At 34.7% G+C, this 26,474-nt stretch overlaps 1 protein-coding gene across 11 annotated transcripts in view; it reads right to left on the bottom strand.

The window, feature by feature from the left end:
• Positions 1-26,474, bottom strand: part of DMD (dystrophin) — a 1,162,034-nt gene that overhangs the window by 785,890 nt on the left and 349,670 nt on the right. For all 11 annotated transcript variants that reach the window (XM_056326975.1, XM_056326977.1, XM_056326978.1 and 8 more), the window contains 3 exons: positions 6,795-6,983; positions 5,839-6,020; positions 2,327-2,477 (listed from right to left, as the gene is read on the bottom strand). In XM_056326975.1, the coding sequence (XP_056182950.1) occupies positions 2,327-2,477; positions 5,839-6,020; positions 6,795-6,983 (522 nt within the window). The remainder of the gene's footprint in view (positions 1-2,326; positions 2,478-5,838; positions 6,021-6,794; positions 6,984-26,474) is intronic.

The raw sequence follows: 26,474 nt of genomic DNA, 5'->3' as shown, positions 1-26,474 counted from the left end.
AGATCTCTTACTAGTAGTGTATATCTTGCTAATGACCTGGCTAATAAGGTCTTCTAGAGTTCACCTCTCTTCCAGTCCACTTAGAAAACCATATGTACTATCGAGACATTAGCCCTGTATGCTACTGAACAAAGTAGCATGCTGGAAAGAATGTTGTGTGCTTTCTCTGGCCTCAATAATGGGTGCCATTCCCAGTACACAAGTACACATTACTGATTTTCTTTTTTTTTTTTTTTAATAGGACCCGGCAGAGAAACTGAAGTGTCAGTCACAAGAACCAACATTTTGAGACATCATGGAGAAAAAAGTAGAATAAAAGAAATCAGTTGTATGGAAGTTATAAATCAATGGGGATTAATAACATGAAATACATAGTGTGAAAAGTGGTTCCTAATGAACAGATAAAGAGGGAAAGTCAAAATTATAAAGGTAAAGCGGACAGGGAGACAGGATGACAACAACCCAAACCTATACTGTTGCTTACGTCTGTTTAATTTGAAATTATCTTTGACTTCTATATCTTCTAAGTTCTGGTTCCTCCCATTATACAACATTGTTTCTGAAATGTCCAGAGTCAAGTGAGACTAAGAAAAAATACGGGCTAAGTTAGCTTTTGCTTCTTTGTTTGCCTGTTTAATAATGAAGCTATAACTGTGATATTAAAATTCTATTGTTTTAACCCTTGCTATGGAAGGTAGCTTTACTGCATACAAGATACAATAAAATTACCTAAAATTTTCACACAATCCTTGAAAGAATGGAAGACATCTTGTTCTTTGACTTACAAATAAGACAAACTGTAGATGAATAGAATTTTAAAATTTAAGACCTAAACAATTTCTTTCCACCTTATTAGCTATATCGTCATTTGTACAGAAAATAGATTTGAAAAATAATACACATAATTCTGACTCACTCATCTCACCAAGGATGAAGAACTAGTATGTGGGAGAGAGATTTCTGCAGGTCTACACTCAGAATATTCAAGCACAAGCTAATGAGCCATTTCCCTCAATATTAGAAAGAAACAAATTAAAGAAATAGCATAAACAAAAGGATTACATTTTGCTTTAGTATTCAAATACAAAATGCACAGATATAGGAACAAAGTTATTAAAGTCTTAGTACTCATGTATTTAAAATCTTTCAGGATTCTTTCTCTAATTAACATTTCATAATTACCTGCCATCTTTTTATAAAAATAAAATTCAATATCAGGATACTTGCTTAGCTACCAAATCCACACACTGAAGTGCATTGTATTCTCACAGGGCAAGCACAGACAGTGCCAACAGCAGCAGTAGGCATAGAATTTGTATTCTTCTTCAGCAGTGCTCCTTAACCAGACTGCAGAAACTTTGTCTTTAACACAGAAGTGGATCACGTGGTCTTCTGCAGCTTTTGACCTCTTTTTTAAACAACTGTGAAAGCGCTTTCAGTTTGAATTGTTTTTCAGGATTATTTGCCCTCTAGAACCTGGACTAGCACTGATACAGGCTGTCAAGCAACAAATTTTAAAATCTCTCAAAACACAAAGGAACTAAATTGCTTTGAACCACTGATGCAGAAACTTTACAGGTTATCACAGTAAATCTCTATGACTTCCCAAGTCATCTCTGTTTCCTATACTTTTCTGTGTCTTCCTATCATCATCACCATGCGTCATGGAGACATGCAAAAAAAATTCCTAACATTTAAATGAATATGAAGCTAGACAATTTAATCCAGTAAATTAAATAAAGCTATTACACAAATGATACAGTCTCTTTTTAATTCTTAATTATTCCAATTAAAGAACTACTCTCATGGAATGTGGAAAAAAAATTGGCCAAATTCTCTCTTACACTCCATTTATTAATTTGTTATTTTTCATTAATTAAATACATTACTACAAAGTATTTTCTAGAGTTAGTAATAGAGTCTGTTATGGTGCCGTACAGTTACATATTCAGAGTACCAGGAGTCATAACCAGGATTATATAGTCCAATTATGACTACAGCATCACTGCTACTACAGCATGCAAGGAAAAAAAAAAAGGAAACACAAGTATTAAAAAATCTGACATATTCTTATTGTACTGATTAATTAAAGGATGTTACAGTTGCCTAGCATATTTTAGTATATAGTTTATATGTACAAAGGTAAGTGTTTTTTTTTAATATCAGGATAAGTTGTGATAAAATAACTCTACAAAAGCTTGTTACCTGTACAAAACAATGAATATTAAATATAGATTCCATACTAGTCCTGCCATTAGAACATAGCAAAGTTGAGCTTTTAAAATGTCAAAAAATCAATTTAGCTTTTATGCATTTGGAAGCATACCTTATGTTCTTCTACTTGACGCTTTAGGTCCTCTAGATCTGGACCTAAGGGCTCCAAATCGATTTTCTTTGTCCTTTCCTCTGTTTTTGTCAGCCAGTCAGCTAGTTGGGCTAGTTGCTGATTCTGCAGATCCATTAGGATTTTATGTAAACTGTAGAATAAAGAAATAATAATTTCAATTTGTACAAGACAGGTGACAACAGGCAGAAATATCTGCATTGTATACTCTTAACTGATGTCCATGAGGCTACACCTCAAGCTAGAATATAAAGAATATAAAAAAGATGTACTTTCAAATGGTTAACTTAAGATTTGTTGAGTTACAGTTTTGAATTAAGCAAACTGTTTTGAAACTTTTTTTTTTTTTTAACCTCAGTAATGTGTATAATATACAATCTGTTAAACTTTTGGCCTTCAGTTGCATTTCTATTAGACGTGCTTGGGAGTTCAAAATCTCTACTATCTGGTTTCTTAAAGCTTGTACTGTCCGCTACATTAAAAAAACACTCAGACAGCTGTACTTACCAGGCTCCCTCAAATGTACAATATTAAACAGAAGAGAAGAGATTATTAAGTTTTCAGATATTCAGTGGAGAATGCTCTGGAGAATTAAATGGGAAATACTGCAGTTTTGACTAAATAAATTATTTTGATAATTAAGTTTTCCTCTCCAATGGTGCATTTATCACTCTGAGATGCTTTACTATGGAGAATCCTATTTGGGCAAGGTCAGGTGGAAGCAATGAAAAAAAAAGGCTGTTTTCCTTCAGCATGTTAATGTATTCCTTGCTAGAAGAACAAGGTACTTTCAATACCTAGTAAATACAGGGGAAATCCAATTTGGGCTGGTTTTACAGAGAGGCAGTATGCCAAACTTCCTCTGATATTCTGACCTCCCAAATCACTTTCCATAGAACCATTTCACTTTTATAGTATCCTTTATCAGTGGATTTTTCTCCTCTTTTTGTTGACTGCTTACTTTTGTTTCCCGTATGCTGTAAAGTGTGCTACCTTTTGTTTACATTTCCTATTCCATTACAAGAGAGAAGAGACAGCCTTGCTGTACTCATCTTCACAAAAACCATCTGGATAAACATGTCACTGTTGCCCTAAAGACTAGATTACAACAATGTGTTCAGAAGATTATGTTTTAATCTGAAGTAGAAAATAGATCCCGAGAATTTAAATTGTGTATAATAACTCAGAAATACATTACATTGTGATACAAAACCTGTCCATAATCCTCCAGTTGGGGCTTCAAACACAGGGGTTTGACCCAATAGGTCAAAATTAGCCATATTTAAATACATCACTCCTGAGAAATGTTCTCTTGCCCTAACCCAGGTTTCACTGAATTTATCACATAGTTTTTTTAATAAGAAATTAAATAGCACCATTCTCTGGGAAGCCCTTATCACTGTATACCTTCTACTGATTTCATGTTACCCAAATATGATGTGCTTCAGAAGATACTAGACAATTCAGTTCCCCAAGCAATGTTCTATAGCTGCATCTGAGAGATAAGTTTAACAATTGGTGTTGGAGGACATTTTAGTCAACAGAGTACCACTCAGGAGGTGAGTCTGCTATTTTCATGGGTTGATTTAAATGAAAGTAAATACGGCAAATAAAAACCGCCTACAGTGAATTATTGTAGTCTTCTCTCCAAAAATATAATAAAGCTGGAGAAATTTTGGTTGAAACATCTGAAACCAATCAATGACTTTACAGACTATCAAAGAAAGATAGAATAAAGAAAAAAAATCTCAATACTCAGTAGCAAGCTGAAAAGAAAACAAATGTTTGTAATTACTATGAACACACTGCAGAAAAAAAGAGAGCCATGTTATGCAATTGTTGAAAATCATGGTTTTCCCTCTAATATTGTGGGCCATTCTGGTCCACTCAACTCCAAAAATATAAGGTTGAACTGGAAAAAGCTCAAGAAGAGCAAAATAACCAGAAATATATTTTATGGAGAGAATAAGGAAAGATATATACACTGTTGACCCTAACTTCTAATGAGCCAACTAGAGGGAATCACTTCAGTTACTAGTGACAAAGAAAAGCAAGCCATTCCTCAACAAGCAGGTAAGAGGTCTGTGGAATTCACTGCCAAAGGATGCCATGGATGATAACAGGCTCAAGGGGGTATTGAATAAATAGATGGAAACAAACAAACAAACAAACAAATAAATAGCAAGCAGGTTACAAATACACAAAAATGTTTCCATCTTAGGAAGCTACCTGAGCTGAAAAAAGCTTGAGGTCAGGAGAGTCCTACAGAGAACTTCATAAGACATGAAGCATTGGATCAGACCAATGATCCATACTGCCCAATATTTGGTGTGCAGAGCAATGGACCCATGCAGTCCAGTATTTGATCTCCACCAGTCGCAAAAGCAGATGAGAAGATGCTGGTTCAGGAGATCATGTATCTCCCCTAAAGCTTATCCTTACTTCTTCTGTTACTGTCAGGATGCTGGGCTAGACCATTGGTCTGACTACTAGAGATATTCAACTTTTATTAAAACCACATTTGCAAAAGGAGGCACTCGCCAGCTGTAGTGAAGGACCATTTAAATTTCCACTGGATGTGACCTAGTATGACAGTTGGTAAACTTGGCCATTGGTCCCCTTTACAGAAAGGCCAGCAGGTGTACAAAATTCCTTATGACAAAGACCCAGACACATGGGTTGGAAACAGAGTTACTGTATCAGATGGGGATTAAAAGTATCCTACATAAGAAGAGGCTGAGAAATCAATGCGAAAGATCAGGTAAGTAACAGACATTTTCTTAATATACAGAAGGCAACTCACACAAAACCCACATTCAATAACTTTCTTGCTTTAACCACTCTGTATCCTGCAGAACAAATTACTCCACTGTGGCATAATCACAAGCTCTTAGCTTTACGGAGTTTCTTTTCCTAGAGAGCACTATGTAAATCAAAATTTCAAACCAAGACAGAAATCTTTAAAATGCTTCAAAGATCAATGTGATTAACAGATTATTTTTTCTACTTTTAATTATATTTCTACCTTAAGTTATAGGACTTGCCCTTTTTCAAATAGTGTAATTTGTTTTCAGATAAAACCATGATAATATTTCCTGGAAAGCTAAGCCCCCTCTCACTATTTTTATGGGATCAAGTTTTATAAGTGTTAAAGGTTTGTTTCCCTCTTCCTTTTGTATCTCTGTAAACATTCTCTCCTTTTTAGCTAAATATTGTGTGATACTTGTTGAAACAGTCAGGGAAAAAATTGAGGTAGGTAATATAAATTTTAGTTAAAGTTTAATCTGTTTCCAAGTTGTTGATATAGTTGCTGCTATTTGTGAAGCTTTCAGTCTCAACAGCATGCAAAGCTTTAAAATGTCAGGTTAAAAATCTGATACGAAGTTTTGTTCACAGGGACGTGAAATAAAAGAAAATCTCAACTGTTAGTCAATTCAGGATTGTTTCAGTCAAACTCCATATATATATATAATTTTACCTGACATATTACTTACTTGCTTTGTTTTTCCATGCTTGCAACCCTGAGACTTTCCCATCGAGAATTAAGTAGATTCATTTGTTCTTGGATTTCATTCTCTTCATCATCTGAAAGTTTTCCAGTTGTTAGAAGTTGATTTCCAACTTGCAAAACATTGCCAACACGTCCTTGGTGAGCTGTTAACTCCATCATAAAACCCTGAAAATAAAAATAAAATCCCATTTTAAGTTTGATTCTTTGGAAGGAAAGAACAGACTGGGAGAAATATCTTAAGGTCCACCACTTTCAAAACATGATTTTCAACTTGGCATTTCATTTTTTCAACCCCTCCACAAATCTTCTAACACAAACTGGAAATATACCGGTTCATTTTGCATAGGGTGAAAAGTTGTTTTGTTTGGAAAAAAGGAAGCTGAGGGGTGACATTGCTCTCCACAACTACCTGAAAGGAGGTTGTAATGAAGTGGGTGCCATGTAGTAACAAGTGATAGAACAAGAGGAAATGGCCTCAAGTTGCACCATGGGAGGTTTAGATTGGCTATTAGGAAAAATTTCTTCACTGGAAGGGTTGTCAAGCACTGGAACAGGCTGCCCAGGTGGTGGTTTAGTCACCATCCTTGGAGGTATTTAAAAGTGTGGATGTGGCACTTAGGGACATGGTTTAGGGGTGGACTTGGCAGTATTAGGTTTACAGTTGGAGTCAATGATCTTAAGGGTCTTTTCCAACCTCATTTTTATTCTGTGATTCTGAGGCACGGTCTCCAGTACTACCTTTAAATTCTCCACATAAAATAATAATACTAATAAAAAAACCCAAACAAACAACAACAAACAAAACCCCACAACCAAAACAAAAACACCCCATCCACAGAAAAAGGAATAATATAAACTAGAAATATCCTTATTTTGGATTTTTTACCTTATTATGGGATACGAGCACATAACTACTGAAGGTTTAATACAAACATATACCTCATGGGTGTGAAATTGTTCCTTAACAACTTCTACATCATTGGATATATCTCCTTGTGCTTGTAATGTATCTTCAGCAGACAGAAGCCATGTGAGTACTTCTTCCAAAGCAGTTTGGTAGTTCTCAAGATCCATTTCAGACCCCATACGCATGGTGCTAAAAGTCTTTTCTTCAACAGTTTCTAAAAACTGGTCAAAAACAAATTTTTAAGAGTAATGCAAATAGCATCTGCTCAGACAGTTCTACAAAGAAAAGAATATAATGCCATTGTCTTGTATTAGAAAACCAGCTTTTTGTAAAATAAAAGAAATATCAGATGGGTAATGTGTGGAAGTACTTAGCATCAAATCAGATAATTGACTAAGATCAGCTAATATCAAGGTTAAAAAAAATCATATATTAAATCAGACATTTTACACTAGAATTCAAAATTCCTACCAAGTATTCTGAATATTGACAATATGTTATACATGCTTTTCAAGAAACGTTCTGTTTTTTTATTTCTAGTTTACTGTTTCTTATTTAAGTATTTTCTCTTGGAAAACAGAGAGAAATTTATTTCCCACAGCAGCTAGTAAAATCATATCATAAAAAAACCCCAGCAAGTTTCATGCTGACAGTACAGAGAAACATTACAAAAGAAAAACAACCCTTTAGACTACATGCAATGCTATAAATTGAGCAATCCATTGACACCCATTCTGTGAAAACCATTCCAGAAAGCTGAAAATCTCAGAGACCTCATGCAAAATCCCAACTTTTTAAGACCAAACAAAAGTGCGTTGTTGTTGATTTCCTCTTCCCACCAAGGACCATCCTTATATTCATTCTATAGAAGCCAGGTGACTCTTAACAAGCACAAAAATCGAACTTCTGTTCTATTGCTTAAAATCAAGAGTAATCAACAAGTATTTAATGATAAGTATCATAGTTAAAGGCAAGGACAAAGCAGAAGCAAAAGACACAGGCTTGTTACAGAAGATATTATCCCATAATAATTTCAAAAATTTTGGAAGAAGTTTAGTTATTTTGCTAGCAAGTTAGTATAAAAACAAGGTCTTTAAATAAAAATATGCTTATGCTTTCATAAAAAACTATTCCAAGTCACTTCATGTTTTTATAGTTGGCAGAAATTGTCTCTACTGATGTGCATGTGCCTATAAAACACTCAAAGCAGCTTTTCAAGCCTTTCATTGTAGTTTAGGACACAAAGTCAAAGTTTATCACTTGAACTGAAAGCAGGAAGTGTAATTGATGTAACATGATCACTTAAAATGAACTTTTCGATCTTCATCTTCACAGCAACAAGTTAATTCGGAATTGTATAGATCTAATAATCACATGCAATTTACATGAATCACTGTCATATGTGTGTTAGGCTGGCTAAAACACCAGTCATTACTCCATCACCACTTATATGTGAAAAACAATGTTCACTAACTAAATCCATATCAGAATAGCAGGTTTGGAAATCTGATGAACTTGATCGGTTGGGTTTTTTTTTGGTTTAAAGAAAGTATTATCTTACAGAAATATAAACAATGAAGCATAGAAAATGTTCAATAAATATTCTTGCTGTGCAAATTATTATTTGAATTGTGTGCAACTCCAGATTTTAAGTAGCATACAATATAGCAAAAAATTGCACCCATATACATCACATATCTGCAGCAAAATAGCTTTTTGTAGTATACAATCTACTGTGGAAAGAGATAACTTCATCATTTACTTTGCATATATAATGATTTTATTTTATTTCTATAACAATACTGCACAAAATATATCCACATCTGATACACTGGTGGTGGGGTGGTGGAAAGATACTGTAACAACTGAGTGAGACTAGCGATACGATGTTTGCAGAGATCTGTGATGATGTGTTGGCCCTGGCTGAGCCCCACAGCAGCCCTCACGGTGCTGTGCTTGTGTTGGTAGCCAGGAAGGTGGTGATAGCACACCGGTGAGTTGGCTGCTGCTGAGCGGTGCCAGCACAGCGTCAAGGCTGCCTCTCCAGCCTTCCGCTCACCAGTAGGCTGGAGGTGGGCAAGATCTTGGTTGGGCACACAGCCAGGACCCAAACTGACCAACAGGATATTCCATACCATATGACATAAGCTAAGAGAAAGGAGGAGGAAGGGGCAGGAGGGGGGCATTTGTTATTTATGATACTTGTCTGGAGCAACCAGCTATGCATACTGAAGCCCTGCTTCCCAGGCACTGGCCAGACATCGTTGGCTGATGGGAAGCAGAGAGCAACATCTTTTGTTTTCCTTTGCTTCTGCACATGCAACTTTTGCAATTGCTTCATTATACTTTTTTTTTTTTCCTTTTTTTTTTTTTTTAAATTTTCATCTTTTTTTTCTCCCCCTGTATTCCGCTGAGGAGGGGAATAATAGAGCAGCTTGGTGGGCACCTGGTGTCCAGCCAAGGTCAACCCACCACAGGTGATCTCCATCATCTGTTTGAAAATTCTCCATCTGAAAATCCTTCTCTCAATCCAGTACTGAATATTGTATTGTGTATGACAAGTGTTTAACTAAGCACCCTCTAACAACTCTTTTTCTGAGGAGTGACTACTCATTATAATTTTCCCTAGTTACCTTGACCTACATTTTCACTTTCTTCTCTCATGATATCACAAATACATGGAATTGCATTGAAAAATCTGGACTCATGAACTTTGATGGCAAAATGGTGTAGACTAAGTTCCAATCCATTATATTATCTCTTGAAGAAGTGTAAAGAAAACACTAACATAAATGGAAACGAAAAGAGTTTCTTAGCAGGTATTCCAAAGTATGTTCTTATTTTAAAAATGGCCATTTTCTAATATAAGGAAATCAGAAAAGGTTTAGAGGAAGTATAACCAAAGGACTTTGTGAAATGGTGTCAGTAATCCCTATATTTGGTAGACAGAGGAAACAACACCTTTTCCACTTTCTTTCAGATCTTACAGTACCACTTCCAGCAAAGCCGGGATCAGCATGAGATGACAAAGCAGAGGAATAGATATCAGCTCTGCTTGAAGTACAAATAGTTAAAAAAGAAGAAAATATTCCTTTACGGGTAGCACAATTGAATAATTCTCAATTGCTGAGGCCTAATAAAGTCACTAGATCATTATACCTTCTCTTTCCCCATGCATTTTAGGGAAAAGAAAAAATAGAATAATCATCAAAAGCTGAAACGGTAGTAAGGCCATAGAAAGGTGTTTGGAACTAGATGATCTTTAAGGTCCCTTCCAACCCAAACCATTCCATAATTCTAGAGTGCATTGAGTATGTAGAGTATTTGCATTCAGATTTGACAGTGACATATGCAGAGACCCCCTGGGATCATCAAATTAATTAAAACACCCTCACTAATTTCATTGATAAAATAAAGCCATAGTTACAACATTTCATAAAAATGTGCTAAATTTTCTTCTGCCTCTGTGAGCACATTTTCTATTAACAAGCCATAGTAGAGCAATGGCCACCTTGATCAGAATCTATATAAGCAGAGAATATTCACATTGTAAAAAATATATAAACATAAAAAATGTGCCTCAGAGTCAACAGTTGTTTTTTGCTTGACTAAACACATATATCTTAAAATCCAGTTATATTCTCATCTTCACTACTTCTGTCAATGCTGTTGGCTCTCTGAAAGACAGTTGTACATCCTTCCCCACGCTGCATGCATATGGAATGAAAAACAACTACTCAAATCAGTGGAAATTCAGACAGTTGGCTCATCTGTAAATGAAACAAAGTTAAATATTCATACCTGGAAGTGGACAACTACTGACCTAATGCTTATGCCACACACTCTGTATTGAAAAGCAAAACCAAAAAAAAGTGCCTCTAATACTAATGTACATACAGATTATTCATCCCATAATGAAAACTAGATTTAATTATGCAGATCCTACAGCACCAAAAATAATCCACACTGAAGTAATCCACATAACACCAACAGGAATAAAACCCCTGATTCTTACAGATTATAATGGTAGGCAAATCCATTTAAAAAATACAAAACAACACAAACCCAACGCTTTCTGTGAATGTAATTTCTGAATTTATACGAAATCTACTCAGAATTCCTAAAATACTACAAAAAGTATAATTTTAAGTTATTTCATACACTACATTGAGAGAAAAGACACCGAGTTAATAATAGTGACATCTAATAGAAGTTGTAACAGCTGTTTCTAACCATAACTTCTTAAAAGGATGAAAACCAATTAGGACATGCTGAAGTTAAATCGTTATAGTCATATATTGCTAGGAAGAATATACTTAGGAAAAAAAAGCAGCTTAAATAGGCATGCAGTTTCATTCTTGAATTAAAACCTATTAATAAAGTATTTAATTATTACACAAACCAAAGTTGCTTGAGTGCAATCAAAGCAAAACATTTACAGAGAGTAATATATTGAATAACAACGCATGCATGATGACACAAGCGTTAAGGGGAAAAAAGACACTAAAAGTTCTGATGCTTGATAAAAACTGCATCACATCTAGCTAGGAACCAGTCAGCCAGTCAGTCAGATCACAGAGTGTTCTGAAAAATGACCAGTCATTTCTGCATGGAAAATAGTCCTGGTTGTTATTATGGACTGACAGAGGAGGAAAAAACATGTTCTGGACCCATATGTTGTCCTCTAGAATATCATTCTTTTTCCTTTGCTGCTGCACATCAAAGAATTATATCTAGAAGAAAAGATAGAAATTTGAAATTTTGCACACTTCATCATCTTTTGCTGGGGTGTGGGGGCTGGAAGACCGCAAGGACTCTTAAGCTTTAATTTAAAGTGTAAGGAGAGAAAATAAAAAGCCTTTGATCTTCAGAAGCCTGGGAAAATGATGTGTGCCTGGCAGCTGTATGAATTAATTCACAGTTCATACCACGAGCTTGCAGCTGTTTCAGGGTAAGAAAGCATGGGGATGAAGTCTTCCTCACTTACTACTGCCTTATGTTCCTAAGGGGAGGAAACGGATTGGACATCTTAGTAAATTTTCCAAGAATGTTTCATTAGTTCATAAAGATGGCTTCTGAGTTCTAGAAATTAGTTGGGCAGTTTTGGGAAGTAGTTTTGCAGTAAACATTTAGGGTTCATTCTAGCACTCTTATTTACATTATATATTTACTTCCTTCAGAAGCTGCCTTACTGCAAAAGATGCAGAATCTGGATCCAGACATTTAGAGCTTTAAAAGTCAGAGACATACAATTTTAAAGAAACATTTTTTTTTAAGTAGAGGCAAATTTAAGTCCAGAGTAATTTTCTCAGTTTGAAAACTCCCTTTGCAAGACTACAGTCTCAGAAAGTAGCACACATAATTCACCCTCCTACCAGGTGAGACTGATACCACTGCTTATTCTTTCAGTTCCTCCAAGTTTCTCATTACAAAATCCTATTTTATGTATCTTTAAAATTGCCAAATTATAACTGTTAAAATGTTAAATGCTAAAATGTTCTTTCTAAAAATCAAGAGTATATTTTCTTAACAGATAATGTACATCAGAATAGTTCAGTCACTCCTGTTAATAAAATGAAAAAGATAACATTGGTCAGACTGTTATTAGTATGTGGGGGTTTTTTTCCACTAAATGAGGCTGACATGCTCATTTCATTAAGGATTTCAAACCTGCCTTTGTGAATGAAAACATCTTAGGTCAGGAAGATGCTTGTTTGGTTTTTTTTATTTTTTTTCTCCTATACATATGAAAAACCACCTAGGTTTGGCCTTATCATAAATCTGAAAAATTGCAGATCTTGCTTCCTCAGTTGAGACAACCTAGATTTTTAATACCTGATTTTCTCTGGGTCCATTTGTACTACAGATATTTTCACCTGGATGCATTGGCCTGTCCTTTCAACTGCAGTTTTGCGATGTAGCAGATTATTAGTCCTTTAAAAATCAATAGAGCTTAGGCAAAATGCACGTTGTGAGGAAAAAAAGCCAGAGCCAGGCAGTTAGGATAAAAAGTACATTACAAAGGAAAGAAAATGCTGAAACCATTGACAGGAAATGGGCAGAATAAAATTAATCTCTCCAACTACTCTATTAGGTACAGCAGGTAGAAATAAAGACTGAAAAAGACAAATAAAGAATTTACTAGATATAAAAGAAAATTTGCACCTTGTGACCTGGAGTGTAGAATTTGGCTAAAGTCAACTGAAAGAAAGTGAAAAAAATGGAACCATTTGGGTTAGGAAAGAGACTAAAACTGGGAACTGTGAGGACAAGATAGTATTAAGAGACAGGAACCAAGGCTACAAGCTACCTGGAATGATCTAATTTGCTAACAATTAAAAAGCTGTTTTAGTTTACATAGATGGTCAAGTAAGTCAGTGTTTCACAAAAAAAGTTTCCACTTAGCTTGCTTTCTTCAACACACCTGTACTTGGAAAAAGTATCAAAGCAGGTTTTGGTTAGAGCTGCTTGATCCTTTTTAACACAAAGTGTATCAAAATGGACTGATTTTATTAACTCTCTAGGGAAAATTAATGTTTTAATTATTTTGAGGTTTTTGTTCTGACTGTAAAATGTGTTGCTGTTTGAAGTATTGCTGATGACAAGACACACAGTACTTGCCTCTCTAGGGAAGGCACTTCCTATTCAATCAATTAAGAATCATGGCTCCAAACAGTAATATGATTTGATGTGGATGTCTAAATCAACTGACTGTGACTGAATGGAATTGCTTTCAACACACACCTACAACAAAATCATGATTCTTCCTGTCGAAATGCCTAGTCTACCTAATATTCTTCAGCCCTTCCCTTTTCTGATCCAAGTACAAGGCACCTTCTAAGAAGATGTGTATTTCAGGTGCTGTCATGTCAAGCAGTAGACTGTGAGATCATTTGGTCTCTACATAACACATAAATAAACTTACTCTTCACAAAAAGAAAGTTGAAACTTTCACCCTAGAGTAAATTTTCACGATTAGTTAATGACCCTTCACAGAACTCTCCAGCAGTAAATGGTAACAGGGTCCTGAAAGTATGTCAAGAAGCCTGGGGTCTGTTCCCAGTAGCGCTACCAACAAGGTAGCTCCAGATCAGCAGATTCATATCCCTGGAACAAACATCTATCGTGTTTTATACTGTCATGTACATAAAAATACGTAAATGTAATTTTATCCATTAATTATGATCAGTCCACCTTAAAATTTGAATTGTGATCATGGTATCACACAGTAGCATTAAAAATATTCAAGATGGAATAGCTAATGGTCACTTTAATTTTAATTTTTAAAATGTAAACCCTAAATGTAATAAGGACTTAAGTAACAGCTACCTTAGACTTTTCTGACAAAGACCTTCTATACTGCTAATTAAATCTTATTCTAAAAATCTCCATAAGCAGAAAATTCATTCAACATATAAACAAGAACATGGGATGGAGACAGATAAATTGTGTTTTAGCCAAATTAAATTCAAATGGACTATGCAAAAAAGCAGCAGAAATCAAAAAAGAGGACCACTCGATACATTTGATTGTAATTAACTGTTGGGATAAAGGGAAACCAGTTAACAAATACAATGACATACAGGAAACATTCTTTGCCAGTAGAAAATTGCCCTGAGCATTTGGCTCAATGTCTCAAAAGGGATCACGAGGAAAAAGTTACATAAGACTATGAAGGAGCACCAATACAGTAAGATCAACTGTCAAAAAAGTACTAAAATTGAGTTAATCCCATTTGGTGCACAGAGTGGGCCACATTCAATAAGGGTCTATTTAATACTGTGTTTTACTGTTATTGTTCAGTGTGCAAACCTAAATCCTTGTCTCATTGTGCTTTTACACAGTTTGGGTTTTTTGGTTTGTGGGGGGTTTTTTGTTTCTTTTGAGTTTGTTGTTTGGGGTTTTTTTTGTGTGTGTGTGTGGGGGGGGGGGGGGGGGGGGGTTGGTTTGGTTTGTTTCTTTGTTTGGGTTTTTTCCAATACTCATTTAGGGGGTATTGGTGATTCCTCCCCTATTCAACAGTCCCAAAACTTCAGCCAACATCCACATATCCCCCTCTATTTCACATGTGTTGAAATGAAAGACAAAATATGCAATAGTTCAAGGTGACTGATTCATGGTGTATGTGGCCTCATTTCTCAGGGTCTTATATAATAATTTAGTCCAAAGCATATTTCCCAGTGAATCCAGTTGTTTTCAAGTGCTCAGTGCTTCATTGGTTTAGATCTCAACATATAACATACCCAGACATCAGGAACGTCTCTGAAAGATTACTTTGCTCATAGGGAGACTGTAATTGAGGTGGAGAATATTCCTGAGCAGCACTCAACTGTTTTAGTCATGGAGCTGTCTTTCTGCAACCCCTTGCTCCTTTATTCAACATGTTTCACAACTGTCCAGCACAGTGCTGACTTATGGAAGAAGAGAGATACGCAACAGGTTAGTAGAACTATGCAACAGGCACAGAGGAGAAAAAGGAAAAGATGTGTAGCAGTAGTTGAACTGCGTCTTTCTCCCTTGCCCATACAGTTGTGGGCAATTCAGGAAGACCTTGAGATAACCCCTCTCTGTCTACCTTCTAACTTCTGCAGTAAACAAATCAGCGTTCATAAAAGCAACAGTCTCCTTTATCATACAGTCCACATGTCCTTTTACAACAGGCTCATCCAGTTCACTGAAGGATATAAGGACATCAATGCTGTAAATAAAAGCTCTATCATAACACACCTACATAGGACTGAATTTACAATAACCCCTGCAACCCGAATTGTACTTTTTCTCTGCTTGTAAGCAGTTAACCTTAATAATACTCTTTTAATGGAGGGCAAACCTGTTTTGTGTCTGTGATTTCCATGGATTTATTTTTTAAACTATTTTTCTTAAGTAAATGTTCATAGAAGTGATTCCATCCCTTGGAAATGCTACATAAAATGCTCAATTTCATTTGGGAGGTAGTCAATGTCAACCCAAAACATAAATGTACAAATTCTGAACTCCATCACTACCTCTGAAGTGGCATTTTTGAGCAACATACTTCAAAGATTCCTTGTTCCAGCATTTTCTGTTCACCATCACCAACCCTTCAGGTTAGACCCATTTTTCTCGGCAGCTGGTTCTAGCTTCCACTTCTTAGGTCTCATAGGTCTCTGTGTCTATAGTGTTAGATTTTAAAAATTAAGTATATTCTGAAGGTTGGAAAATTTATGATTCTGCAGAGATTTAAAGCTTGGTTAAATTTGAACCCTTTCCTGAAATAACAATTACCCCTAGGCTAATTTAAGATCACTTGAAGAACACGGAGGTGTGAGAGCTTTTCAAGAAATGGATGGTTATTTTACAATACCAACTAAACAGTTCATTGCTTCCTAATCTGGTCTTCAGAAACAAATTAAGTGATTTGTCTCAAGTCTTTAATTCAACATGAGGTAAACACACCCAATCTACAATGTTTTCTCACAAGCATTACCTTTTGGTGAAGTTACAAAAAGTTGTATCATTATAAGCACTCTATGAACGTGAAGCAGAGTAATCACACAGTCTCATGAGCTGGCAGTATTACAAGGCTGTGTGCAGTAGAGAGCTCTCCTTTGGAACAAGTTAGAGTACATGCTTTTCTGAAGCATCTTATTACACAGCTACATGCTTCTTTGCTTAATAAGAGGCAAATGTTAAAAGATGTTACATATAAGTGAAAGCAACTGTAGCTAAGAAAATGAATAATAATAATTAAAAAAGAGATAATTCCAAGCTACACAGGTAAAGAACAAAAGAGAACCAGAAGTTGAGAAGGTATTTAAAATCACCAATAACAAAGGACTGAAATGTAGAAATTTTATAGCATCTAAAAATTTTTGTACCCACTTTCTGATAGGTTAATCTAGTTGCAAGACAGTAATAGATTTGAAGTAGTGGGTGGAAAAGGCAAAATTTGTACATAAAGGTTGGTTGGGGTTTTTTGTTTGGTTTTGGGGTTTTTTTGGTGTTTTTTTTTTTTTGTTTTGTTTTTTTGTTTTTGTTGTTTGTTTGTGTTTTTTTTTTAATATGACTTTATCATTGTGAGAGAATCTCTACTTCAAAAGACCTCATAGATGAGAAGGAGCAAACCTTCTGGGCTCCCTAGAGGCTCTACCAGTGGGCACTGTACTGATTTGAACTCAATCAGGGAAATATAATACAAACTACGGAAACACATTCCCATAGTATATATCAGGTCATTGCTTTAACACATAACATTTTGTTTATTTTACAGTTACAGAATCAGTAATATTGATAAATGAAAATGGAAACTGCATCCAACAGCATGACCTTAAAAATGTAAGTAAAAAATGAAATCAAGTATACAAAGAGCAATTAAATACCATTAAACTTTCCAGGTTGCATATTCTTTCAGTCCTTCATTTATAAGCATAATTTATAAGCACAGTACTATGTTTCCAGTTTAGTTTACTTGGAAGAGCAATCTGCAGCCTGTGAGCCATGTACACAATGGATCCAGGACATTGCTGATCATGGGCCAGCAAAATCAGCTACAAAAAAGTAAGCCTGTTTTGTTTTTCAAATTGCCATGATTTATGATAGTTCTTACAAAGGTGAGGACACTTTAGGCAATTTTAATTGATTGAACAGATTGAACAAATATGATCAACCAGGCTTCTGTTGCTGAAGCTGTTGACAGAATAGATCACCTTTCAGTATATCTCACAAAAGATACCTGTGCTGTAACAGAGCTGCTGGTGAAAAAGTATCACTAATGAATGTCTATAAAAATAGATAGAATTTAAATCTAATTATTTATATATATTAATACAGCTCACAATCTAAAACTAAAATCCATTAAATTCACCAAGTGACAATGCTGTTTTTTCCATCCTCAGAAGATGAATGAAATGAATGATATTGCTGGGCTTGAGCACAGAAGCCACATTAAAACAAACTAAATGGTTTTGGACACATGTATGCAATGAACCTATAGACCTGTGAAAATGCATAGATTTTCATGCCAGAGTAACACTTTCATTAAAGTCTCCTTCCTCAGTTCAAAATCTAACTTACCAAACAAACTGTGACAGAGGTACGCAGGGAGTAAAAAGCCCTACACTATAAAGACCAGAAGATGAAATAGCCTGCAAACACAAAACTTTAACACACTTTCTTTGTATAACTGAAACAATATAGATCTTAATTGACTTGTATTCTGCATTGCATTTAGCTTTATTTTCTGTGGTTTAACCAGCAAAAGCAAATAATTCAGAGCGTATTTTTTTAAATTTAATCCAAGCCGTAACCTCAAATATATCACAATCTATACTGTCTTTTAACATAAGAAAATGAAGATAATTTTTCAAATTATTTTAATCATTACAGCCAGCTACCATTCCTGCTATTATTTTGGACTACTAAGCCATAATTTTTCTCTTCAGGATTTTTATTAAAGACCATCTAGTCTTTATAGTAAGAATACTTAACTCCAAAACTCTTTTGAAATAGTCACACAGTACAATATCAAAATGCCTACAAAAGCATCAATAGCAAGAGCAGTTAACTATAAAGAGCTATACCTATAATATGACTCTCTTTCTTTTGAGAAATGAAGATTCTAAGACAAGAGCCAATAAGAGGACATACTAATTAGTGTCTGTGAAGTTGAGGCTGAGGTCCTGGAGATTTCAGAGTAATCAACATTACATTGTAATTTGTTACTTATAGTTGGAAAGCATTATCAGAAAAAGGTGGTATTGCAAAGTCATCTAAAATCTTAAATAGTCAAATTTGCTTGAATAGGCTGAATATCCCATTCTTGGCTCTTATGTGGTTTATCCTGATTACATATAAACCTTCCCCAAATATATTTTAGCTTCTATTAAAGAGGCTCCCCTTCAGCAGAAGCCACTTCAAAGAATATATTTTCAATTGAAAATTAAAAGCTAACAAAAAAGCTGTTGCAGAAGAGGTTCAAGTGATATAATAGTTTTGGGTATTTTGTAGCATAACTACCTTGCTTGTAGCTACATGCTCTGAATAATAAGTCAAAATTTGGAAATGAGACAAGTTGATAACCATCTCACAATAGGGTTTTTCTCCTCTTCTGAATGCACAGCCTCAGGTTTATAAATTAGATAATAATATAGAAAATATTACAAATATTTTCAGTAGATAATAAGAACAAGAAGTACCAAGAATTATTTCTGGACATACTGAAAATTATATAAAGAACTTTGCTTAATTTTTACAAAGACAAACAACTGGATGGAAGAAAAGGATAAAAATCCACTGAGGACTTTTAAATATAAAGACACCATCTCCAGCTCAGGAATTTTCTGAGCCATGAATCAGTGGAGGGTAAGTGAGAATACACGGATGTGTCAATACTTTTAATCAGTCATACCTCTTTTCCTGTTCCTGTGTATCCATTATTTTCACTGCAGGGAACAGAATAAAATGCTGGAAGAAAACCCCTTTGCTCTGACTTATTTAAACTATTCTGTTGTCACACAGACTTAGTACAGAGGATCTGAAATTTATCTGGAGGGTATGAAAGCAGAAATTAGTATATTTTCATGCTCCATTCCTTAACATTCACTTGGCTATTTGTAAGACAGCCTGCAAAGTCCCATGATATGGGAAACAGAAGTAAAATGTATAGATAACTATCAGTTATTCTTGTTTAAGCTATTTATTGGCTGCCTTTCCCTCCTGCATTTCACAATTATATTGTCATCTGACACACACACACACACACAGAATAAAGGAAGATGTGAAGAAAATTTAAAAATAATTAAAAGACATTACCTTCAACAAAAATAACTGCATCTTTTTGTAATTGCAACAGAATATTGTGACTGTCACTTCAATTATTAACTGTGGAGTAAAACCTTGCACTGTGAATTCAAATGCAAAACCTAACATTTTAGGGTAATGCAGGCACCTTAGGAAGCTTTCAAACAGTCTGTTTTGTAGATTTTATTTTTTTTTTTCAGCTATATGTTTTTGCATGTGCTATTTTGAAATTTTTGGTATGAAAAATGCTGCTGACCTACAAGAGAAATACTGAACCGTAAGTGCTATTTGAGAGGTAACATGTTTCTAGTTTATATGTAAATATATACAAGTAGCATATATAATGAATTAGTAGAATCCTATTATTTTTTCTCTTGCAGATACAAACTAAACCCCTTTTTTATTTTAAGATAATCAAAAAGAAGAAGGCAACCCAAAATAGCTTCATACAAATATATACTAAAGACCATTATTCTCTCATATATTCATGTTTGAGGCTTATATTAAATAATGCATCAGTTAAGTGGCTAGAATATAAAATATGTTTATTAAGCGAAATGTAACTGCAATGAGGTCATTTGTGGTGATGTGACTCAAATTTACCTTCAGGTTCTGTTAAGAGAGAATTTGTGTAATTAAAATCACTTTTCAAATATAATTACTAATGAGGTGGGATGAAAGCATACTTCAAGAACAGTGAGTTACAGGGTTCTAAATTCTCAATTTAGAGACAATGTACAACTGATGTGTAGCTCCTAGATTCTTTAACAGACACTAATTACTCAAAAATTATAATTTAAAAAATACATTATAAATGTACTGTTTTGTAGCCATAACCTTCTCCACATTTGGTCTTTCTTCCTCAGCACTTCTTTTAATCTTCCACTTTTCCCCTTTCCAGTTGAGATCTAGCAAAAACCAATTTCTTAATTCTGAACTGCAGAGCTCTTTGTATTATTATTTTTTTAGATACATTCTCCTAGAACTAAATTAACTATTTAACTTCTTCAAATGAGTTGAAACAGAATCTATACATATTTCATTAGATACTTTTGCCTGACATCCTTCATGAGGCAGAAAAAAAATTACAGGTGCTTTACAGGTGAAATGTTGCTAACCATTATTGCACTTCCCCATATACAGGAATGTAGTCATATTTCATAAAATGCCATAACATATTTAATAAAATGACATAAAATTTCACATATCCATTGCAGTAGCCATAGTATATGCTCACAGAATGGGAACAAAGCCAGAAACAAGGCCGAACAGTGAAAAGAGAAGTTAAAATTGGGAAAATTAGGAGGCTGAACATGAACGAGTTGTTAAAACTCAGTTTAAAAGCCATCAGTGCTTTGTAGAGTAGTAAAGAACGATTTTGAGACTGAATTTTAATCAGACAGGAGAGCCAGGAAAGGTCTAGGAGTAGCAAAACAAGGCACAGCATAACAGAGAAAGCATTTACTTGGTGACAACGAGAAGATACAAGAGCATTGTGATTAAGAACGTGAGTAGGAATAAATGAGGTCAGAGAAATAATGAAGCTAATTTTTTAAGACCACAGATATTGGAAGGAAACTGAATGTTCTGAAAAGGAATGGATAATTATATGTAGATTAGAGATTGTTTTTAAAAAGGTAATCACACTGAAAATTGCATAATGACCTAAAGTGGCCGGAGTAACATACATCATAAATTGTACAGTGGAATTAATTTCTTACTCCTCACAGTATTTGCAAATGTAATTCAGGTGGGAAAACCTATGCAAGCTTCTTGTCATTTATTGTTCTCACACTTCAATTCCTTTAAGAAGGAACACAATGTTACAGAATCTCTATTTCTTGATCCTACTGTCAAATTCAAACTCAAAAAGTTACTCCAAGTAAACTGAGTATAAACTGAGTACAGGACCATTGCATTTCCCCTAATGATTTTTACAAATAGCACACATTTCCACTCTCCTATTTTCTGTGAATATAACAATTAATATCAGCCATTTTTTTATTAAACACTGGTAGTGAAAAACATAAAATTGAAGAATTTATATTTTCCATTTATGAACCCAAACCAAACTGTTTATATTTACTGGTTTATATTGGATTGAATTTTATTAGCTTAAAGCCTTTACCCTAAGACTAAGACAAATAATAAGTTCAACATTTGGAAATTACACTACCAACTGTAAAAACCTGTTTTATGAAATTATCATATATACTTCTGCCTATTGATACGTAGTCTGACATGTCTCTTAAATCACTTTTGCTTTAAGAGAGAAGGTTCTTTTAAAAAGTTATGTTCTACTTCTGCTTTCAAACTTTTATAGCACTGAAATGAGAAAGTATTTTAAGTTGAATTAATAAATGTGTGCCTCTTTAGGTAACTGAAACTAAATAGTTCCTCTTCATACAATATACCACTACTAAAATTTCCAAGGAGACTGAGTTGTATACAGTAACACCACCTAAAAAAAAATTCTTCAAATATTTATGTCAGCAGTATTGCTCTCTCTAGCTAATCAAGGTAGATGGACCACTAGTCCCATATGAAAAAGCCCAAAGCTCACACATTACATTAGTTCACTCTTACAAGTTAATTGCATTGGGTCACCAACACTAAAACACTGGAGTCAAAGGACAGAAATTAAGAGGACAAAATAAATGTAGCCAAAATGGAAAGCCTGCAAACACCTCAAAGTGTAGCCCTTACACTTAGGAGTATATTTAGTGTATTTCTGCTTTGAAATTGCAAAAAGTATTTTGTCATTCAGTTCACTGGGACTACTTGAGACATAAACCCTAGTACACTTTTTTAAAGCATATAACCAGGAAATGTTTGTATCCAGAATAGCAAACAATCCACTCTAAAGGTGAAAAGAAGCTAAGCATTGATAGTCTTCTCTGTCTAAGTCATAATGCATCAACAGAGCAGTTGTATAATGAAAACAGTACCGATGAAAACTTAAAGGAACTGTTCAAGACGACAACAAGTTTATGCACTTGTGATACATACAGCTTTTTTGTAGAGAAAAACTACAATAATCACCTGATTAAGTAATGACTACTAGATGGCTATCAAATTACAATTGCTTCTGGAGTGGGCAGATCAGTTACCACTGACTCAAAGGGAAAGGCAGCAATTCAGATCCCCAGAGCAAAAAGACATCCAAGCAAGGAGTGGGGAGTCCCTTTCTGAGTTCTGGCAATGTACTATCAGCCTAGACCTATTTTCTAGTCCCTTTCCCAGCCTTGAGAAAGGATAATCTAAATTAGTACAGTGCTACTAACTTTATTAAATTATTATCCCAGTGCGAAGTTTTAATGAATACTAAATCCAACCAAACAAAAAAACCAGAAGCCAAACATGTTTTAAATTAGCCAGGTTTCATGCAGAGACTCAACACACTCACTCTGTAATGATGCTATTATACGGGGCGGGGGGGGGGAAGCTCTTTTCTTTAGATAATGTAAAAAGTCAAAATTATTAATGAAAATGTCACTCTCTCCTTCTGTGTATAACATCTAAATAATGAAGTTCACTTGTTAAGTGTATGGAATGTTAAATGTATGAGAAAAATAGCCAACAGACTACAATGAATAGAATAACATCTTGGCACAAACAACATAGAAGCAGAGCATGCACACGCTTGCATTAACACTCTGCTGTAATCCCATAACAGTTGATCCCCTGTTCCATCTCATCCTCCCGTTTTCACACTGATAGTCTTTTACTTGCATCTCAAGCTGCTGCCCTATGTATGTGATGCTCCTCACACAATCACTGTATGCATGATGTGGGTTTGGAGTTTTTAGTTTTTTAAAGGAAAGAACATCTCTAGAGCTTATCTCTGCTGTCCCTCTCCCTTCTCTGTTTTAGGTTATTTGTTTCTGACAGACAATAGAATTATTTTTGGAATTCATTTTTTAATACTTCAGAAGCAAAGGATCAGAATACAAAATGAAGATAAAAAAATATTAGATTTGCTTTATTTGTACAAAAAAATTTAAAACTGAAATTGAGATGCCTTCTTCACTGAAACAAGCACAAGAAAAGTATTTCAAACTAACAGACAGAAGACCTTTCCTTCAAAAAGAAAGGCAGGAAAATTTATTTCATACACTTTTAGACTGAAGAAATATCAAACCTAGTATCTAAGAAATGGCAGCTCAGAAGCTGACACAAGGTACTAGACAAACAGTACGTAAGTTAATTGCCATTTTGTAAAAATGAAGATGAAAAAGCAGTTTTGGTAGAAGTTGCATATGTATTGCTACATTAGCTAGGATGCTAAATAGCAAAGAGAGAAACAGATGTGAAAGATCATAGTAGAAATAAAGAAGATAGAAAAATAGAAGACTGGAAGACTGCTTATATAAATTATCAAACAAGAAACTTGCACATCATATTTTCACCTGTCTACACTTTTTGTGGTTTGGACTTCCTCTAAACACACGTGCCAATTCCACTTCCATTAATGTAACCTATGCTTTAAGGTTTACATTCTCTTGAACAATGACACATGAAATATTATCTTTATTCTTATGTGTTTTTCATGCTTGGGAGATAAACATACTTTATTTCATTATATTTTCCAAATTATTTGCAAAACACTTTGCAGAACTCATTCTGTAAGAGTATTACCCTATTATATGAATAACTTTGAACTTTTAACATCATAAGCAAAATTTCATTTTCTGCCCTTTTAAAAAAGTATATTTGGAGTTTTTACATTTTGATGGCTTACGACATCACCCTCAGTTTATTTAAACCACCATTTCCACTCTAATGACCACTATCAGGCAACTAACATTTCCTTTTGCATTTTTAAAAATGTTTTATTCCCTCAAAAATATATGTATTATTTCTTTGCTAGAGCTAAACTAATTTCTAATAAAACAAATGTGTTCTGTAGAAAGAGCGTGGATAAGTTCAAAACACCATATTGTTTCACACCATTTTTATATTTTTGATGTTCTTATTTTTGCTATGTTTTATTGGGCTTTCATAACTGGAATTTCTGAAAAAGGTCTGAACACCTAAAAAAGTGTTTCCCCCCACCCCAAATGTATTGTTCATTTAAAAGGTATTATCTCTTCCTACTTGTCCCCTTAGCTCACTGATCAGCTCAGGCTAATGTACCCATATTAATGATATTGCTTAGAATACTTTTAAATCTCAGGAACCTATAAAGCAAAATTCCTTAATACTACTGTATATACAGAGACAAATGTTTTTGCTGTTTGGAATGAATATGGAGAATCCATTAGTATCTTCCTCTGTACACTTGTACTTGAAGTCTGTACATGCACACCAAAACCATTAAGTACATGTTGCAATATCTTAGAAGGAGAGCCTTCTGCACAAGCGTTACAGTGCACAGTGTATACTGCATCAAAATCACTGGGGGGAAGAAAGAAACCAGCACTTTAATAATCAGTAGAGATAAGCAATCTGGCCTTTTCAAAGGTCACTACTTCAGGCAAAAATGCAGACCTGCCTGTTGTACAAATGTGAACCGACAAAGAATCCATGGCATTTCCTACAGACCCTGAAAATATACTCTAATGCTATTGTTATAAATGTAGGGGAAAAACCCCATGATTATCCCCTTTCTCACAGTGTAATGATCTGGGCAAAAGGCCAATCAGGAAACGGAACCTCCCACTGATACGCTGTGTGTGGGGCACTTCACTCTCTTCATCCACTTCTCAAAACCCAACTTTTGCATTTCAAGTAGAGAAATATTTGCCATGCTCCAAAAATACTTTAGATTTTACCATTAAGAGTATTATATACACCTGAGGGTACAAAGGGTACATCCTGAGGGTACATCCACAGAAATCTTACCAGTATCTAACAGAGTAAATCATTAACCTAATTCCTCAAAATTACAGCTATGCTGGGGCACAGGCATTTCAAGGGTGCAATGCGTATCTATACACATTTTTTGAAGCTATCATATTTAAAAACGCTTTTCAGTTTTACCTTAGCTAAATAAAATTCAACCATGGGACGGCATTACACAGGATAGGAAATTCAGTTAAGTCATACAAAAGTAGTGCAAATAACACCAGAGGTAGTTCTATCTAGAAAATGCAATCCTTATTATTTTCATCATATTCATATACATTTAACCAACACTTCAGGTAATCTTCTGAAATCTACTGTATGTTAAAATAAATGCCTCCTCTGACATTGTGTAGAAAATTAGGCACAGAAATCTGAGATGAAGCTACTGGGGTCAAGGAAGCTTCTGTCAGTGATGAGGGTCAGCAAAACCATTTAGAAAGAGGCGGCTCTGGAGCAAACTTTCTGTCCTATTCATGAGCATGTGAACAAAATGTGCTGCTGCCACTATATCAGCATTGAAGTATTTCTTTGGGTTTTGTTTTGGTTTTGGTGGGTTTTTTTCTGGTGTTATTGATAATTCTCAGCTGGAGGCCTGAAAATATGGTTAGACTAACATATGAAGTAGAAAATCTTATCTTTGCTGTCTTACTTTACTAATGTCAAGTCTAAATACATTAATCAGTAGGAAAAATAGTTAATAGACTAAGTTTTAGAATGAAGTAATGCTATCTGAAGTTATGAACGAAAATTTTATCAAACTATTGAGGAAACCTTTTCCTGAGCATTAGCACAACTGCCATTCATGTTGACAATAGCAGTTAAAAAGGGCAACTACTTCAACCAGAAGTGATCAAGCACAGATCAAACGACAAGAAGGCACCAAAGTCAACAGGTTGGCAGAACTGTGATTTTCTTTGAATCTCAGATGTGTCACAGTTAAGCAAAGCAAAACTTGTCTGGCCAAAAATCGTGCAACTAAAATATTAGGGCTCGCAAGTATACTTTTGAGTGACAAATAGAATAAAAATTCAGAAAGGAAGGGTGAATTTAAAGATGCACGGCTTGTAAAGGTCTTAGGAAATGTGAGG

Source organism: Falco biarmicus, chromosome 2 (genome assembly GCF_023638135.1).
Source record: "Falco biarmicus isolate bFalBia1 chromosome 2, bFalBia1.pri, whole genome shotgun sequence".
NCBI lineage: Eukaryota > Metazoa > Chordata > Aves > Falconiformes > Falconidae > Falco > Falco biarmicus.
This window is presented reverse-complemented; position numbering and strand designations above follow the sequence as displayed.